This window comes from Symphodus melops, assembly GCF_947650265.1.
Source record: "Symphodus melops genome assembly, chromosome: 19".
In the NCBI taxonomy this organism is placed as follows: Eukaryota; Metazoa; Chordata; class Actinopteri; order Labriformes; family Labridae; genus Symphodus; species Symphodus melops.
This window is the reverse complement of record NC_136709.1, coordinates 2,929,187-2,949,302: the sequence shown is the minus strand read 5'-3', so window position 1 is coordinate 2,949,302 and position 20,116 is coordinate 2,929,187. Positions and strand designations below refer to the sequence as shown.

The 20,116-nt window shown below is 42.0% G+C and overlaps 1 protein-coding gene across 1 annotated transcript in view; it reads right to left on the bottom strand.

The window, feature by feature from the left end:
* pxdn (peroxidasin) overlaps nt 1-20,116 on the bottom strand; it is a 59,121-nt gene that overhangs the window by 27,602 nt on the left and 11,403 nt on the right. Inside the window, 8 exon segments of the mRNA XM_079369990.1 lie at nt 831-1,000; nt 1,222-1,339; nt 6,231-6,400; nt 8,120-8,191; nt 9,992-10,063; nt 12,524-12,595; nt 17,912-17,984; nt 17,987-18,030. Coding sequence (XP_079226116.1) covers nt 831-1,000; nt 1,222-1,339; nt 6,231-6,400; nt 8,120-8,191; nt 9,992-10,063; nt 12,524-12,595; nt 17,912-17,984; nt 17,987-18,030 — 791 coding nt within the window.

Genomic DNA, 20,116 nt, shown 5'->3' with positions numbered 1-20,116 from the left:
ACATGAAAGCCAGCAGTGTGAGTCACAGCTCAGACGGACATCCCAGTTGTTTGAACTCTCAGAATATCCTCAGTGCTACTGACAGCACGCACACTTTGCTCTATTTGTCAGCAGACGTTAAATGATGTTTGTCGACTTAACAAAGGAGGACGATTCATTTTTTATGATACTGAACTGTGACCTCATTCAAAACCCTTATCGGTTTATTAGCTATTTACACCTTTCTATTGTTTTGCAGAGAGGAAAGATATCATATTGTTTTTTAACTGATCCGTTTTAACAGTGAGGAAGTTAAACAGGTCATAATTTCTTCTGTAAGTTCGTCTTAATGCTGCGAGGAAATCACATAAAACAATAAAGACTGAAGTTTCTTGCTGAGAGACATTTTCTTCTTCTTCTTGTTACATTTGAAAACGTTATGATAACCTTTGCCTTATAGTGACTTTACTGACCTGACCTTTGACCCATCATAAAGTAACCTTGTTAGTTAGCTTACTAGCTTTTTCTCCTGTCGCTTTCAACTCTGAATTTAAAATTCAAAACTAGTTTTAACAAATGAGACACGGTAGAGTTCTTTTCCTTTTTGCCTTTAAATTACTGCTATGCCACAGCTGGAGAAGCTTTCCTCACTGTGTGTGTGTTTCATTTAGATATATTGACATCTGCTGGTTGATATTTAAAAATGTTGAATATTAAACCTTCAGTTCATATTAATAAGCAATACGAGTAATTCGTCTACATGTCAGTGTGACAGTTTTACTTTACTTTGGTTGCCTCTGATAAACAAAGGTTCAGATTAAAGCACGTAGAGATTAAATTCAGTGACTTACAGGGGGCTCCAAAATATCGCAGAGTGACTTGTGAAGTCTTGACCTCCCCAGCCACATTCTTGGCCATGCACTGGTAGACACCCTGATCCGTCTCCCTGGTGTCCTGGATCATTAGAGTCCCGTCCTCCAGCAGGTTCAGGCGACTGTCGTCTCGCATGTTTAAAGCGTTGCTGTCATGAGGGCACAGAGAGATATATCACATGCAGATTAAATCATGTATGCAGTCGATTCACCAAGCATCCATCCAGAACGCAAACTCCAGACTCTCCGACGTTTGCTCCATCTACTTTAATGTCAGCATTTCTTGGGAACCAAAAACGTTTAAACAGGACCGGGCTACAAACAAAGTAGTATACTGTCAACGATATGTTCATTGCATTGAGTGTCTTACTTGTTCCTGAGCCAGATGATCTGTGGTTTAGGATTGCCTTCAGCCCTGCAGGTGAAGTAGACAGTGTTTCCTGATGTGACATCCACATCCTGGGGCTCTGACGTGATCCTGGGTACCTCTGGAGGAAAAGGCAGCAGAGGAGGAATTCAATGTGAGTACGCCGGGCTCAGTGTCTATGCATTCATATGTCTGTCCCTGTGTTCTGATCTGATGAACCCAGTCGATCCGTCTCATCTGTGGGCTGGCTTGTAAGAGGCTGAAGTGAGTCATCATCACTGCAGACATTCAAAGATTTCCCTCTCAAAGTCTTTCCTGAGACACCCATTACAAAAGTTCATTAATTTCCTGAGTCTGTGTGTAAAGAAGCCGACATCCAAGTTGGAAGTGTAAAGTGTAAACAGTGCGAGACTTTTATCAACCATTAACACACCCCTTGTCTTTCTTGGCTAATCGTTTGCTGGGTGATAAACACCCTCACACACTCTACTCATCCAGCTCACTCTCATGTACGAGTGTGTGTTTGTGTTTCTGTGAACAAGGACGGAGCCTGGGAAGAGCTCCTGAAGCACTGCCCACTTCCTTTCAGCACACGTAAACAAACTGGGCGCTTCAAACGCTGGGAGCAAATGACACTCAGCCTGGACCTGAAAATAGTCCAGTATCACTGCTGTCACCCTGTTTGCGATTGTTTTTGTGAAATGGCATATTTATTCAGCAGATCTGTCAGCCATGTCCAAACAGAGAACGAGAGACAAGCAGGTAAAGACACACACACACACACACACACACACACATACACATACACACACACACACACACACACACACACACACACACACACACACACACACACACACACACACACACACACACACACACACACACACACACACACACACACACACACAGAAGTGAGGCGGAGAGAAATGAGCTTCATTCTGCCTGTGAGGGTTTCCTTTAACTCAGACTTTTTGTTTATTAATAAAGACCTGAGCTCAGGCCAGGCGTTTAATCAAAAATTAATAGAAATCCACATTCAGAATATCTAATCAACATAATCTTGCCCATGTCGATTCTTTCGATTATTTTCAGAGCAGAGTTACGTGACGACCAATCTGCGAAATAGAAGAAAAGTCCGTTGTTTGGACACATTTTGCCTTGAGGAAAGACGACGGGGAACAAAAATAATTCAAATGTAAACACTGTGGAAACATTTTTCTTGCACCAAATGCAAATTATTTATTTTCTTTGTTTTAGAGAACTTAATTTCTACTTTCAAATGAAAATGTGTTTTGAAAATCCAGCGATGCTTCGATTTCAGTTTGAAATCTTCAATAAATAACCTCTAAATAATAGTTCATCAGATATCATCACTCATTCATGAGAAAACATATTCCAGCTTCCACGATCACATATTTACCAGATTTATCATGTCAGTGAACTATGAGAGCAAAAAATCATATCGCCCAGCCCGAGCCTGAACTCTACCACCTTTTATGTTCATTCAACAAATAAATAGGTTCTGTTTTTTCAAAGTAAAATAAAGTTCCCCTTTTGATGCACGTTTAAGTACTTTTTTTTAATAAAGTTTTGAATGCAGAATGCATCATACATCTTTCTTTCATGTTTATTCGTATCGGGATGAGTATGGAGTCAAGTGAAGCCACACACTGCAGCATTTACAGCCCAAGATAATTTGCCCCTCACTGGATGGGCAGTAAATCTGTGTGACTGTATTCATCAAAGGCTTAAAGAACCTTTTATAACATCCAAAAATAAAGGTCACACAGCCTCACTAACAACAATAACCTCTGACCCAGCAGAAGGTCAAGCTCCCTTGTGTGCCTCAGTAGCCCGATAGTAACAGCACATGGCTCATGGTGCACGCAGCCTGTTTGATTTACGTTATACGTCTCTCTCTTCACTTTCCTATTCAATGAAGTAAATCATGAGAAAACACACCTAAAGAAAAGTCGAGCTCCTACATTAACTGGTCAACTCTGAGGCCTCTTTTTCTACACACAGAGGACATATGGTGGACACATTTCCGAACAGCCTTTCAAACTGTTCTCTCCGCTCTGCTGACGTTTAATATAATCCATAGGATGAAGCTAAATCTTCAGACAACAGCAGGTAAACCAAACTTAAACTCATAAGAGGAAAGGATTCTCTCTCCTTTTTATCAAAGAGCAACTCCACACTCAACAGCTGGACTGTAATTGCAGTGTATATGTGTTTTGTAACCCGACCTTAATCTGATGAGGAGGCCAGCCTGTCTCATCAGACAGCACTTGTGCAGGGAGGTGGCACCTCATCTCAAGGACGATGGCTGTTTTGACAGCTGTTCAACACGCTGTGCACTGTTCTGCCCCATTGACAGGAGGGAGAGAGGGAGAACAAGGAGGGACGAGCGGAATAACTTCCACCATGTTTTCGAGCACACATTCCTCCTCTGCTGGCTCGTCATGCAGACTGATGAAGTGGAGGGGGTTACGCTGAGCAAGAATGGGCAAGTTGAGGCCATCAAATTAGCTGCAGAGATTTAAGTGTGGTTGGGTTACAGTCAGCTGCCAACTAGCCTGCCTGGCTCAGACTGCAGCGTTCAGAGAGAGAGCTGGAGGAAAGACAGAACTAAGAGTGTGGGATTTACTGCCACAGGAGCTTAGACACCGGTTCAAAAACCCACAGACTCACAGTAAATGTGGCCTCTCATTTGTACTTCCAGTATGAAAAAGAATTAAGACACAATGTGCTAAAGCGTCTCTCTCACTGTGTTTGGAAAACAGAGATTAGATGCTGATCAACAGCAAAGGTGCAACATGTTTAAAAAAAAACATCCTGCCAAAAAAGATTCAGTTACATTTAAACTGCTCTTTCATAGAAATGAAACAATGGCACCAACAATATTCATCTTTTTAAATAGCTCTAGTATACATTTAGTCTGTTGTTCTATTATGCACCACAATCACTTTATTTAGTATCTGCTACTTGCACATAGCTCTATATGCATATATACATTAATTTAATTCCTATTTACTGCACTATAGTTCTGTTTATCTTTTATGTTTTGTTTTATCTGTTAACTGCATATGTCTGTTTAGTCCGATCACTTTTATCTTCTCTTGTGTATTTATCTTTATAATTTTGTATTGTTCTTTTGTTGACACTTTATCTTTGGTTACATTTTCAGTATAGCTGCACTGTCGTTCATTCACTGCTCTGTGTGCCTTTGAATTGCCCCCGGGGGACAAATAAAGTTTTTTGAATTGAATTGAATTGTGATATAACCAAAGCAACATTAGAGAGAAGTCACAGGAGCCTTTTCCACTGTCTGCTCAATCAGTATTTTTGTCGGCGCAGTCACATTTCCAGTTGAAGGCGGGATTGTCTCTGCTGTAACTCTGCTGTCTGTATCACACAGAGGCTGAATGTCGTTCCACCCCTCATCAGACATCAACGGTAGCAACAGAGGTGAAAGATGATGTATGACCTAAAACTGGCCGAACAGAGCCGTGTGTAAGTACACAGTAGTCATGACCTCAGAACCTCGACACTGTGCGTAGTGTGAAGAGCGAGACACAGGAGATATCTGTCTCCAGCACTCGTCTAGTTTCAACACTTAGACTCAGTTTTTTCTGTATCGGCTGCAGAGTAGGAAACTATTAGTAGTAAAATGTAATCCAATAGGATTCAGATTTTTACAGCTCAAGACCTTTCACAGAGTTATGTAATTCCCTCCAGACATAATAAAACCTCTCTGTTGGAACATTTGTGAACAGATGGGTATCTTGATTCATTTTCAACATGAGTTCTTCTGTGCAGAAATCAATAACCACAAATATAAGCCTCTCTCCGTGTCCTCTGGTCTGCTTGGTGAGGTCTAGGACTTCACAGTGATGGTTTCAACACACACACACACACACACACACACACACACACACACACACACACACACACACACACACACACACACACACACACACACACACACACACACACACACACACACACACACACACACACACACACACACACACACACACACACACACACACACACACACACACACACACACACACACACACACACACACACACACGGACTGTATACACACAAACAAACAAACAAAAAGCACTCTCATTGACAGACTGAGCAGATGCTTATAGTCTAAACCTGGAGAGACAAGAGGCTAAAATGGGGGGGGGGTCCTTTTTCCCAGGCAGGAAGTACAGCTGGCTGTGTGTGTGTAGAGTCAAACAGCTCAGACACAAAGGGATGATGCTGTGTGCTGTGTGCGTCTTTGTGAGACAGGGTGACGAAGCAGACGTGGCTCTTTGGGGGTGGGTGGGGTGTAAGTTGTGACATAACTGTGATTAAAGTAAAAAAAATTGGAGAAGAATAGCAGACAAAGTTCTATGAAGGTAATTGTCTGTAAACATTTGTTAACGTTACAAGGTTTGAAAACTAGATCTGTATCACATCCCAAGAAGGACGAGCATAAAGGCCCTGACACACCAAGGAGATTGTCGGTCTTATTTGGACCATCGGTGAGTGGTCGTCACCCTGTGTGTCCGGCTCAGTCGCCTCCTGTCTGCCTGTTTTTTTTTTTTTGCAGATTCGACATGTTGAATCAGTGTCGGCGGGTCGCTGAGAAGAATCTCTCTGATTGGCTGTTTAGAGGTTTCATTTATCTCCAGCTCTCCACGCCGGTTCGGTAAACCTCCACGAGCCTGCTTTTAACCATTCGTGCGGTTTCTCCTCATTTGTCGACTCCGCCTCTTCTGGCTAACAATGACAGAGTCATTTTCAACTTTTTATCAGACATTTTTTTTGCATTACTTTAGGTACTAAAATGAGTATTGAAGGAAACAGTTGTTTGGAACATAAACAAACCCAGAGACTCTAGAGACACCGAAGAGAATAACTCTTCCTGTTTTGAGCGCCAACAAACATTGTAGGATTCTCCACGACTGTCATCCTCAATCAGATTTCCGTTTCTATCTCCATACCACAGTTAAGCTCTTCAGCCGTGAGCGTCGCCACAGATCGCCCCTGCAGTCGGCTCGGGTAGTCGCAGGTGGCAGCAGCCTGGGCGTTTCCCGACTCGGCGTACTGCTTCAGCAGGTCAGCCAGCCACAGCAGCTCACAGTCACAGTTTAATGAATTGGAATCCAGTCGCCTGAACACACAGAAGACATGTAGAGACACATGAGCACATATCAAGTAAGAAACATGCGGTGCAGTGTAGCAGCAGTGGTGTGAATCCTCTCTGGCAGGTCCAGTCCAGCTCAGTCCAAACAGAGGGGCTCAGCAGGGTCATTTTGGAAGACCTTCTCTTTCCTCTGTGGGAAAGTATCTCTCCGCTTGGCTTGGCCTCTGGTACCTGATCCAGCTTTCACTTCGACCACAATGTGCCCATTATGCATGACATGGCTTTCAGAGAATATTACTGGCACTGAATTACACTCATAGTTTGTGAAGCTCCCTTCTGTTAAAGAGGAAATATTACAGCTACTTTTTCACCTTTTCAAACAGGCCCCTGTGGTCGAAATGAAAGATCGGTGCTGTGCTTGGGTCAGAATACAACATGACTCAAGCACCAGTTTGTGAACCTGTAGAAACCAGCTCGCTCAGAATGCTCCATTTGAGTGTGTGTGTCTCTTTAAATGCAATGAGCCCCCTATAAGCTTTCCTGGAAGATCACTCTCTCAAGTGAGAATGAAAATGGCAGACCAGCACAAAAGTTTGGCTCTAGGCTGGAATCCATATGTGGAGAAAACTGAGCAAGGGGATTGTTTTTCTTTATTTTATTTACCAGAATCCAACTTGTGATGTCACAAATTAAGAAAAAATATTTGAAACAGCTAATTTTTTTTTCTCGTAAACAGACCACAAACAAAGGAGTGGATGGGTTTATTTCACATTTTGTGCGTCGATAGACACTCAGGTAAGCTAAATAAACGTTCAAAAACGTAAAAGTGGATTTTCATATGTCCCCTTTAAATAAAGCTATTGAGAAGAAAGCAAGTCATTAACAGAATATATCTGAAGGCACACATTTTGATTGAGGGTCTGAGAGTTAATGATGGTCTGTACTTGCTTGATAATATCACCATTTGCTTGATTTTCATTTTATTTTGGATATGATATTGACCATAATTATGAGAGTCAGATTATTCATATCCTTGTTTACATGGTCGTGACGATATCATCTGTGTGCAGTTTGTCTTGATATTTCACCATCTAACTCACAAGACTATTTTCTGGTGAAATAATCCAGACAGCATATTCACTGGTGTCAGAACCAGGGTAAGGACTTCCACAGATTTGATGAGGCATTAAAGTATGTTTTCGTGCCGGGGATAATGATGTAACCAGAAAGAGAGCAAACGTTGATGCAGTCCACACTAGTCTTTCTTAACGTCTGGACTGGATTCAACAAATACTGCACGATCATTAATTGTGTAGATAACAGAGAAGAAAACAATGACTTTGAGATAAACTGATGATCTCTATTCTTCATGTGTTGGCTGGAGGACACTGGAGTTACAAGCTGTATTAGAGATAGTTGGCCTCAAGTTGTACTCTTGAACCAACTTTGTACAAGTTTGTACAAGTGTTCATTGTCTTTAGTCACAGCCCTTCTTCAACACTCCCTTCCAATATCAACTGCAACTGACTCAAAGAGCGGACCACTAAACTATGCAAAGGTCTAGACCTTGTGATGGAAACCATTCTGCAGCCGTGAAGCGTGAGAACAGCGTCGTGTGGTTACATGGTGTTTAACTGACAAACAGGCCTGACTTAATACCGGCTCACATGGGAGCAAACTACAGTTATTGATAGAGACAAGCACTCGCAGATGGTTCAGGGATTGTTACACATTTGTTCCACTTACAGTCGTTTCATGGCCTGAAGATGAGAGAAGGTTCCAGGGACGAGCTGGGTGATTCTGTTGTTGTGCAAAAACCTGAGTGAGAGACAGAGAAGAACTGTGAGATTCATCCTGAACGTGAAAGAATGTAAAGCTAGATAGAGCCATGAAACTGCTCTGAAAAATGACAAAGAGGCTTCATGCATTTAGAGGCCATTAATGTCAACTTCATGAGGAAAATGACCGACTGTTTCATTTGAACAAATAAGCTGTTTCCTTTCACACACTGATGGTCAGTCGAGCATATTTTTGAGAGTTTCTTCGAATGCCAATGTCGAAAATCTTTACAACCAAAACTTAACTAAACTAAATTAAGCTAAAAATGGAGACATCTTAAAGTGTTGTTGTTGATTCAAAACAAGCTTCGTCCATGTTATTCTCATCATATTTTACACTGAACAAAATGAATTCCAATAAAAATGTGGATCCTGAATTATTCTGACACAACGATGTGAACAAATAATTCTAAACACTGCATACATTGTTTGAAATGTGAACTTTTTTAAGTTCATGACAATGCAGAGTTTTTTGTAGTTTCTTCAAATACAGTGCATATCCTACTTTTGAACTTTTGACTACTTTTTCGGGGGGGGGGGGGGGGGGGGGGCTTTTATTGTAAAGACTGGACCGTGGATAGAGCCTCAGGTTGGATTCAAACCTGGAAGACCCCCCTTGGAGGGCTACAGCCTCTATATATGGGGCGCACATACTCAGCACTGCACCACTTGTGTCTTCTTTCTCATTGTAAAGTAATCTGCTGTTGTTTCTGTAAGTCTCCTGCTTTTACAGTCCTGTTATTTTAGACTCATTTTTAAAAGGATTATGCAAACCGTCATCTATTTCACTCAAAACAAGAACCAAACTGTTCAAACATTGAGCTGTTAGGCCGCCTGGAATCTGCTGTTCTCTTTAAATCACAGCACACCTTGTTCAGTCTGTATTTTACTTTTAGTCCACAGAGATACTCTCTCCGTGTGACTGCTTTGACTGTGATCAAGGAGATTTTCCCCAACAAGCCACTCTGAGAATGCACCGAAGAATTCCCCCCCAACTCTCCCTCCCATTTCCCCCCTTTCTGCAGGTGTCCCTCTATCCCCCCCACCCCCAATCTCTCTCTCTCGACTGGGAAGTATGGATATACTGGGAAGCAACTGGCTCATAAACGGGGACAATGAAACAGGAATGTAACAGGACTTTCTTCAGACATCTGGTGGAGAGTTTAAGAAGCAGAGGCAGCGGTACATCTGCATACTGTCAGCAGACCAGGTTCATATCCAAAGCTTTCACACCAACAGTGCTCACAGGCAGTGCGGAAGAGAATATGAAAGTGATCTCACGACAAGTCTCCAAGTTACTTTGATTGAACTACCCAAAGATCGTAATTTAACCCAAAACAAATCACAACATTTGTCTTTAATATAACTGAACTCTACCCGTCCGTTGCTACAAATAAACCAGAGAGTTAACAAACATTAACATCCTCTCACAGGAGATCAGCCTCCCCTTTACAATATTATTGTCTGAAGCAACATCAAACTGATCTCTGCACTAACCAGACACATGGGAGGCTTATTCGGACCCATTTCACTGTGGATAAACTAAATCATGTTCTGTCATTGTAATCTTAAGCCAGGCGAAGGCTCGATCAACTCAAGTTGATTCATCATTCCTCTCTAAGCAGTTCATCCAATGTTGGGGTTCTGGTTTCTATCTTTGTCTCGCTGATGTCACGTATACTGTATATTCTTCTTTTTTTCTTACATAACACAATTTTCTTTCGCAAACATGAGTACATTTCAAAAATCGTGGGAGGATTATTAAACATGGAAAACTTACAGTCGTTCCAGCTTTGGTAGTTGAGTAAATGATTCTGGCTCCAAAGATTCAATATTGTTGAAGTGAAGGTACCTGAAGAAAAACAAAGCGTTCAATACAAGAAAAAGAAAACTGGATAAAAGCTGACATACAGTAACGTGGTCATCTAGCTATCTCTCTCCACCCGTTGCACGTCCCTTTACTGAAACAACAGCTAGAGAAAAGAGTCATATCTAGCTTTAGATGAATGCAGGCAGATTATTTACAGGCATTCATCATGACACAGCTGACATATAGATTCTGCAAATCTATGGCTGAGGATTGAAATAAATTTGCCCGGAGGTGAAAAGCTTCTACAAAAACTTACACATAGCATGCATGCATGATTTATGCTCCCAGAAGCCTTTGAGCATGAGAAAGCATAAATCATATGCTAATAGGTCCAAATGTAAGGGAAATGACATCCAACTGATGGCTTCATGCTAAAGTTCGTGTGCTGGGTATCTGCTTGTGTAGACATGGAAAGCAACAGACAAAGAGACTGCAGCAGCAGAACAAACAGAGAAAGCAGCACACATCCAATATGTCCTCTGCCCAAGAAAAGCCAGCTTTGTCTTGGATGTTGGTACGCCTCCGCTTTTGATTCTTTGCTGTATTTTACAAGCTGTACTCGACATCCAACATTATGTCTTTGGGTGTTGTCTAAACTATGTGTTGTGCAGGAGCCAGAATAGAAAAGCAGGCTGTAGTCCAGAGAGCAGACGGCAGAGATGTCTAATGAAGCCAGCTGTAAATGAGCTCTCTGGCCTCTTAATCCCTCCGCAAGAAAGAAACAGCATCCCTCATCAGTTTTTTTGAGCTCTTCCAGAAATGTTTGTGATCCATTGTAGCTGTTACAAGTTAAGCTGGCAACGGGGGAAAAATACAATCAAACAGTTGTGGTTGCTCTGAACTGTGAAAAGAGCGCTGAAGACTCTGCTCTGCATTCAAGTCTCTGCTCTAACTTTTCGATTTTAAAGCACAGCTGTGTGTGCAATGAGTTGTCATAATGGATAAAAATGTGCAGTTTAGGAGCAGGTTTGAAAGGAAAATAGATGCAACTGTCTTCTGTAAATTGGAGGTGGGTCAGCTTTGAAGCATCTGGCCTTTAGACAAACGTTCAAACTGGACGTTAATTTGCTCAGGCAACGTAACAAGGAAGGAGTAATTCATTCCATCATCACAGCACGAAGCGTCACAGTAAAAACCCTACAAGTGAAATATTGATTCAAATAGATTGTTAGAAGTTAATTAGATCGAATTTTGGGTGACAAAATATGTAATTTTCTTCCAAACCGAATGTGAGGCTGTGACCCTGTTTTAACCTCTACAGTCTCTGCAAGCATAAACACCATCAAGAGATAAACGGTGGTGGTGGGTCATATAGAAACCTAACAGTGAAGTCAATGTTTGTGGCTTCACGCTTTAGCATCTGTTGCTCAGTGCGGGTGTAGAGGAGCTATTACAGCGTACACAACTTGTCACCCACAGAAAAAAAAAAAACCCCTTTCATTATTGTTGCGAGATTCAAAACAGCTGGCAGGCACGCAGCCCGATGTTGGAGTTGGTTTCACTTGGTGAATTAGACATTTGTTTTGTGTTAATGCGACCACAGAGAGGTACAGTGGTCTCCTCCATAAGAAGAGAAAGTATACTTTTGTAGAGAAAGGAGCAGGTTAGCCGTATTGTTTTTGATCATATCACAATGGATTATTGACTTCATGATTCCTGCAAAAAAAACAACATTCAGATTCTATCTCTATCACACATTACATCTTTAAAACAACAGATATATTTCTGATGAGGTTTCCCTCCCATGCATGCTAAACGTACAACAGAGGCAGAGACCATCAGCGTCAAGACTGACATGTTGGATCACATTCACTAAACATGTACAATTCACCCAAAATATCGCACGAATAAACACTTAAAGCAGATCAGAGAAAATCACAGTAGACGAAAGGTTTCTGCAGCAGCAGCAGGACGGACATAATGCAAGTCAAAGCTTTGGTCTGAAGCAGAAGCTTTGACTGGGGCACAACACTGCTAACGCTAATAGCAACTCGACTCTAAATGACATGCCTGAAAGCTTCACATGGGGTTGCCGCATATCTGTTGTCAGGACAACAACACATGCGACTCATGCAGAGGGTTCAGCACGGCATACGAGGGTGGGTGCACACACGGCATGCATGGAGAAAAGGGAGTGTCACTGTAATGGAATCTAGCAGAACATAGCCTTCATGAAACCTGCATAAATGTCACATGGTTTACCAAACAGCTCCAATCTGTGACATGTCTGGCCTGTTCCATTACTAACTTAGCTCATTAATCGTGTATGATCATGCAGACATCACCAGGTGTCATGTATTGTTTACATCAGTCTTTCAGGGAGGGGGGGGTGATTGGGGGGGGGGGGGGGGTAAGGCATTTTACAAACGGAGAGACAGCACGGGGGAGGAAGAGCAGCAGGGCGAGCAGAAGGAAAAGGGGACGAGGAAATTGGTCACTTACAGTTGCTCAAGAGAGACAAGGCCCTTAAATGCTTGTCTGTCAATTGATTGGATTTCATTCTTGTACAAATAGCTGAAAGGAGAGATAATCGGTAACATTAGTAACACATACGCACAGACACACACACGCAGGATCATTCATCTGAATTCTGCCTGCTTGTACTGAGAGAAAACTGGAAATGATGTGATCTAACAACAACCTTTGATTCTTAACCCATGTCCTTATGTGATGTGTGATACATTAGCTATGATTTATGGCTGACTAGTTATTGCTGCTACGACAACAGAATAAATCTATAAATAAATAAATCTATGGTAGGAATGTTTTCACTTCATCAATAATGCTGTACTCTTGATTGTTTTCCTGTGCTGTTGTTTGTGTTTTGTCTTGTAACAAAATCAATCTGAAGCATATCTTAAACTCGGCTTCGACGCCGACGTCAGTTCCAGAATTTATGAAGGACAGAAAAGTGGATACATTGCACAAACAGTTTGAAATGGCTGCAAAGTAATCCTTGGGGGAAATGCACTCAAACACATTACAAACAATCAAAAGTGTTGATATAAGAAAATCAGTCTGAGTCCCCCCGAGGAGCCAGATGATAATAACAGCCGATATTAGCATATCCGGTGGCTATCAGTCAGGGCTAATTTTATCACTGGCATGTGCCGATATAGCTCGATTGAATCATCAGTCAAATAGTTGAGTATCGTTGTATTACACCATCAGTTCTCTTTCTCCAGCAGAGGGCGCCGTAACAAGCGTTATCTCTCTGCAGAGCGTTAACTGGTGATGCATCGACATGCAGTGACCTTCTTGTCTTCGTCATGTATCTTTTCCACAAGTGTTTGACAACTGCATGTGAGGGATTGAAGCATCTATGGATCTGTCTTCCTTGAATTTCCCTCGGGATCAATAAAGTATCTATCTATCTATCTATCTATCTATCTATCTATCTATCTATCTATCTATCTATCTATCTATCTATCTATCTATCTATCTATCTATCTATCTATCTATCTATCTATCTATCTATCTATCTATCTATCTATCTATCTATCTCTACTGATCAGACATAGAAGAGAAAGATGTTGGCCAATGTATTGGTATCTGATCTTTTTTCCCATCCCTATATCGGCCCCAAAAATCCCACATCAGTCAGGCCCCACTCAGTGTAAGAGAAGGCTCACAGGAGAAACACAGTGACATAGAGTAGGAGCCCTTTTAGGACCACAACCAGATAAACATTTTTATATGAATATATTGAAAAAGTGAACGTTGAAATACTTTACACATCCTCGTTGTATTTGGTGATAGTTCACGATCACAGTTAGACATTGCTAAAACTAAAACATGAAGAGAAAACCTGAAAGAACAGTAGAAGATAACAGCTGGTGGGAGAGATCACAGTCAGTAATAATAAGTCTTAATATTCTCCTGTACACTGCGTTCAGGAGAAACGCCTCATGACTTCCTTGTATATCAGATCTTTATTCCGCGATGTCCATGTCTGAACTTGAACACCTGCTCACAAACAGCGTCGTGTTTGAGCACTCCGACGTGAGCGTGTTTTCCCTTCGTCATACGTGACACTAGGAAAACACAGCCTGCAGCTGTCCGTCCTTTCACTTCACAGCATCGCACTCGTGATGAGACATGATGGGAGATACAGATCTCTCTCCCAAAGGCACAAGCGAGACTATCTATGGAAAAACAAACATCCTCCCTCTCTCATTGCATGCCTCTGTCAGTGATGTAACACGTCTGTGTCAATGATCTCAGGTTTCTTTCCATGAAAGATGAAAGCTTTACACAGTAACAAACTTTATCTTGTATAATATGATCAAGGATGCAGACAAATAAAGCTGCAAGCCACAACTTAAGTGAGATTCAAAGAGAGGAATGACGATGCCTTCAAACATTTTCCAGAGGATTCTCTATGAGCAAACAACAACGCAAACTCAGATTTGCATGCAGAGAAATTCTGTTAATGCAATAAAAACGTGGATCTTTGATCATAATCTGTTTACTTGGGAGGAAAGGGGACTTTAACAGGCGAGCTGTCTCAACCTCCTGTAAACGTCTCACTGACTGAAAGAAGCTTCTGATCACTTTGCTATTGAAAGTTAAACAAACGTAACTATGCCTTGTGAGGTTTGCACGAGAAACAGGATTTGGAAGTAGAGGGTTCAAACCTGAAGAGGGCTCACTTCGATGAGCAGATCTCCTGCAGTGCGTATTCTCAAAGCCTTCAACAGACTGTGCTAAAGCAGAGAGCGACTTGTTGAACCCGAACATTCAAAGTCTTCATTTTAAAAACCTCTTTATTTTTGACTCAGGACCAGGGAGGACCTGGCACACCAAAGAACTAGTGGCGACAAAGGCCAACTGTGGCGTCGCCCCACTACGCATTTTGTCTTGGCAAAAAAGTTGCACTAGAACACACTTAAACCACCACGTTCTGCGTGTGCGTAAGAGCATATAACTCTCCATGGCGACAGTGGTCTAGTTATGATACGAGAAGACCATTTTCACACGGCTGTCACGCACCACTCGTATTAAAGGCAGCATACTAACGAGTTTTAAATGGTGGAGGTGACAAATAAGGAGAAACCGCAGTAATGGGTGAAAGCATGGATACAAGAACGGCAGGCTCAAGGGGCTTTGCCGAACCTGTGTGGAGAGCTGGAGAGAAATGAAACCTCTGAACAGCCAGTCAGAGAGATTCCTCTCACCGACCGTGGCCAAAAAAAAAAAAAGAAAAAAAAAAAAGGGCCAAATAAGGCCGACTGGTAGCAACAGTGGCGGACACACCGCAAAATTAGGACAGACGACTGATGATCACCTCGGTGTGTCAGGGCACATGACCATTATGAAGTGATCTGAGTCAACATTCACAAAAAAACGATAGATTTATGTAAAGAGGCTGTAATGGCTGCCAAATATTCCATTACATAAATTATAAGAGTTGTTGTGGGGGTCGTTTGTTTATTGATGATTGGTGTTTTTGTTTGTGTTCTTAAAAATGATTCTGCCACACAACAACAAAAAACAAGTTCTCTGTTTATTGAGTGTCGGGGCTTCGTGGAAAGTGTTCTGGTTAAAATAAAAACTTTTGTCAAAAAAAAAAGGTATTTTTCTCTCGTCATCTTTTCCATTATGTGTCAAGCACTTAGAATAACAATATGAGTGTTTATGTAGGAAATAATCTGTTCCAGTAGTGAGCTTTATTTTGGGGCATTTGCCCCCGGAGCAGCAACAACAGCCCATTTTGTGGCTGCTGGCTGAAGCAATGTACTGGAGAATTTTTCCCAAACTTTGTACCAAACAATCATTTAAACTCAGAAAAATGAAGAAAAAAAATATAGCACAGGATTCCCCTTTTAATGTGCTTCTATGCAAACACAGAAACCAATAAAGGCTCTATGTTCCTATAATAAACACAATGACAGACAATTACAGAAGGATGTAAGGCAGCTGAATTAAGGATACAATAAACAGTGAGGGCTTCCCACAAAGAGACGCACTGACCTCTGTTTGACTTGTTTATGGAGGAGGCTGGGGGAGTATAGGGGGAGTGGGTTTATAGTCAGCCGCCCGGCCATTAGGCTTTTGAGGACATGACGTGGACTTTGGATCCAAAGGAAGTGAAGAGGTGAGGTAGGAGATACAATCTAGTGTCTGGGCGGCCGGCTATAGAACAGATTCAATATAAAGGCAGAGAGGTGGGAGGGAACCTCAGACTAATCACAAAGGATGTTCAAGTCTTTAAATCAACTCCGCTTTAAAGGGAAGGGGGCTCTGTAATTAGACAAAGTGTAACTAAACAGCTACAGGATGTAACAACATAAAGGGGAACATGGCGGGAACTTGTACGTTTGTGTTCGTGAGTCAGCTATTGGACGAGAAGAGAGGCAAGCCTGTACATCCTTTGAGGGGCTGTCGTCCAACAAACCGCGGAGAAGACCCCAAGATGACCTTCCTTTTAACAGCCAAATCTCTGCACTCTTTATTTGGCAGCACAACAACATGGCTATAAACCTGTCAGAGTTCAAAGTTAACAAGGTCCGAGAGCTGAATTCACTGCAGTCTCCCCGCCCTGCCCCCTCTCTAAAATAAACAGGACTGTGATTCAAACCCTGATCATATTTAAAAACCAGTGCTTCACACCTGAGGTGAGGAGGGGCTGCAAGCTGAGCTGCAGCTCGCTCATCTGTAGGTGGTCCGCTCGAGTTTGGGTAAGAATCCCCTCGCTTTAAACAGCTCACAGGAGTTTTCTCAGAATTATCCACAGGCGTGTTGTCCTCACAAAGAAACACACCAGGTGATTATATTTTTTACAAAAACACAAAAGATATCATGTTTTATGATCAGAGAGATCTAAAAAAATGTTTATGGTCCACCGTGCAGCTAAACTGCACGTTAGGATGTGAAATCTTTAAACTATAAGAATCAAGAAAACACTTGAAGATCAGGGCGGCTGCCATGAGCTGCACTCATGTTCCAGGGACCAGAGGTGATCCAGAGGTGCAGGGCGAGCGCCGTCCGACAGACGGCAATCACAGAGTATGACGGGACTGGAAGTTACATTCCCAGTCACACTAAAAATAACTCAATGACTTTAAACGCTAAGAAAGCAATGATCTGGAAGTGTGTGAAACTGGGACAGATGAATGTTACTGATAAAACACGCTGATAAATGTGCATCTTTATTTGAAATCATGACACTTGCCTCGGCTGACAGAGCTGTTGCTAGATTTTCAAGTTCTATATGAAGTGCCAAATCTGATCCGATCTCTGGTACAGGCCTGAACACGGTAACTTGTGTTCCAGACAAACAAGGCCTTATCAGTGTCAGCCATCAGGAAGACACTCGCTTTGTCTACAAACAAACCATGAAGCAAAGTTTAACATGCTCCTGAAGGTCCCGTGAAGTCCGAGAACGGATCTTACTGTAAACACACAGTTCAGCTGCTTCACAGCTCCGGCCAGTCCTGGGACACTAATGGAAGTGACTAACAAAGCAAACCACCAATCCCACAGAAACCTGGAGGCTACACAGAAATCTGTGCTCCACTCTGCCTTCAGGTCACGACTTCCAGACACATAAGTACAGAGGATCAGACACACAGAGACTTTTCATTGATGCTTCTGCTGACTCGACAGTCTACAATCATCAGCTGTTTTCCACTTTAACAGTCCATAAGCTTTGTTTTCTTTCTTCTTTTGCAACTGAGTGTATGACATGTCACACCATGCTTCTTCTATTGACTGAACAAAGAGTGAATTCCTTTAATGAGGGCTTTTTACCGACGGAGTCTGAGAACAAACACGATTTATGGCTTTACCTGAAAGACAAAAACAATGAACATGAGTCGAGTCACTTACAGATATTTGAGGTTTTCCAGGTCTTCAAAAGCTCCCCTGGGGATCCTTCGTATATGATTGTTGTTAAGGAGTCTGTTGAGAGAGAAAACAGATGTTCGAAGATGGGCAGTAACTTTCTTCTTGGCTAATTGGAGTGTTAAATGTCAATATAAAAAATGACGCAGTGTAATCGAATTCACAGACGTTCGCAGCTCTGCGATCCCTTGCCTCTGTTTTTTCCTACCACAAACAGGGGGAAAGGGGAATAAAATAGACAAACCTTGGAACTACCTTCACATATGTTTTAGGCCAGATTAATAATAAATGACCGCAGGTTTAGCAGTTGCTTCAGTAGACTGTTTCAGCAGGTAACAGGAAACCGCATGAAATGGCTAAAACATCATCCCTGTTCGCAAAAAACCCTCAGATCCAAATTCAACTTGTGTAATATTTGTTCTTTGTACTGACAGGCTCAGCTTGTTGTTAAAAGTATCTGACAACAGTACGGAGAAAATCCTGACTGTGATGGATCCTTTATTTGTACCAGAAATGGACTTCACATCATTCTCTTCAAGGCCATCGGACAAAGCTGGCTCATTTTTAGCTGCTGGTCTGCCTCCGCCTTGATCACTTACTTTCTCTGTATTGATGCACTTGTTGGTGTTTGAAATAGTACACAACCAAGGTAGTCGCAGACAGATCTCTAGCTCTATCTTTATTCAGATTGCACCGAGTCATTACGTCAAAAAGAGCAGGTCTAGACTGTACAGTTTGTTGTATTACTGGAGTCTGGAGGTTAGAGAGAGCTATCAAACAACTGTTTCTGGTTTCTGAGAAAAAACCTTCACCTAACAACAAAGCTGGTCTCAGTGGGAGAACACTTAAAGGGATACTTCACCCATTTGCATGAAGCTGTGTATCATTAGAAACATGGTAGTAGTGTTGAATGGTCGTGAATCCAGCCCTCATTTTGCCCTGAGACGAGAAAAATGTGTTTTTCTTTGCTTGAAAGTTTTCTTCATGTGATGCAAAATGACGCTTTTTGCATCACATGAAGAAAACTTCCAGGCAAAGAAAAACATATTTTTCTCGTCTCAGGGCAAAATGAGGGCTGGATTCACGACCATTCAACACTACTACCATGTTTCTAATGATACACAGCTTCATGCAAATGGGTGAAGTATCCCTTTAAACACTTCAAATAGCCATCTGAGTCTCGTAAAAAAAAAAAAAAAAAGTATACAAACTTTGAGTTCATTTGCCTCCATCAGTTGCAGCCGTTATAAGGCTGACATACTGACATTATCCGGAGAGGTCACAGACAGCTTGCTCACGCAGTGTCACTCTGTCAGCTGGATTTCAAACATTTGAACTTTACGGAGAGCAAAGGATCAGTCTTTAGATCGCTTCTCTCTTTCCATCTACAGACATTGCTGACATGTTTCGGTCTGTGCTGCGATAAAAAGGACATGTTGGAAGACTCACAGACTTCAGGATGTATTATTGTCCAGTCAGTGGATCTGCAGCTTGAAACCATGACGAGCTGCTCAGGATGTAAGTGCTCGACAATCCACATGACGAGCCGGCCGGGCTTCTCTCTTGCCTTGAGGAACTTTTCTTCACTTTGAAAATAAATCTCCTGTGTCCCCGGCGTGCATATTTTCTCATGATTATTAACTGTCATGGATGTTTAAGTGGATCTACACAGCTGAGTGAAGTGCACATTTCTCACTGGCTCCACAGAAAGCATGGATGGGAAAGCATCTTAATAATGTTTGCAAATGTGTGAACGTGATGAGGTGTGTTTGATTTGTTCAAGCAGCCAGTTGGACGCTCTGAAATGTGGCCTGTCCAGATAAGGATATGGTTCATATAAGCTAAAGTGAACCATCTCTAAATTAAAAGAAGGCTGCCAAACCAATTTGTCGCCGGTGAAAAATAGTAATAACGTCAACAAAAAAAAAAAAAACTTGGAGCGGTCAGCTTTTATTAGTTTTGCTATGAAGGACCGTTCTTGCAGGCTGGACATAGGATAAATAGCCCTGTGGGTGGAAGTGGAAAAATAAATTCCTCCAAGATTACGAGCTGACCTACATGTGTGAAACCCCAGCAGAACAGAGCAAGAATGTGTGTGTGTGTGTGTGCGTGTGTGTGTGTGTGTGTGTGTGTGTGTGTGTGCTTTACACAAACTGGACTTTGTATAGTAGTGACAATTATTTAGCAGGG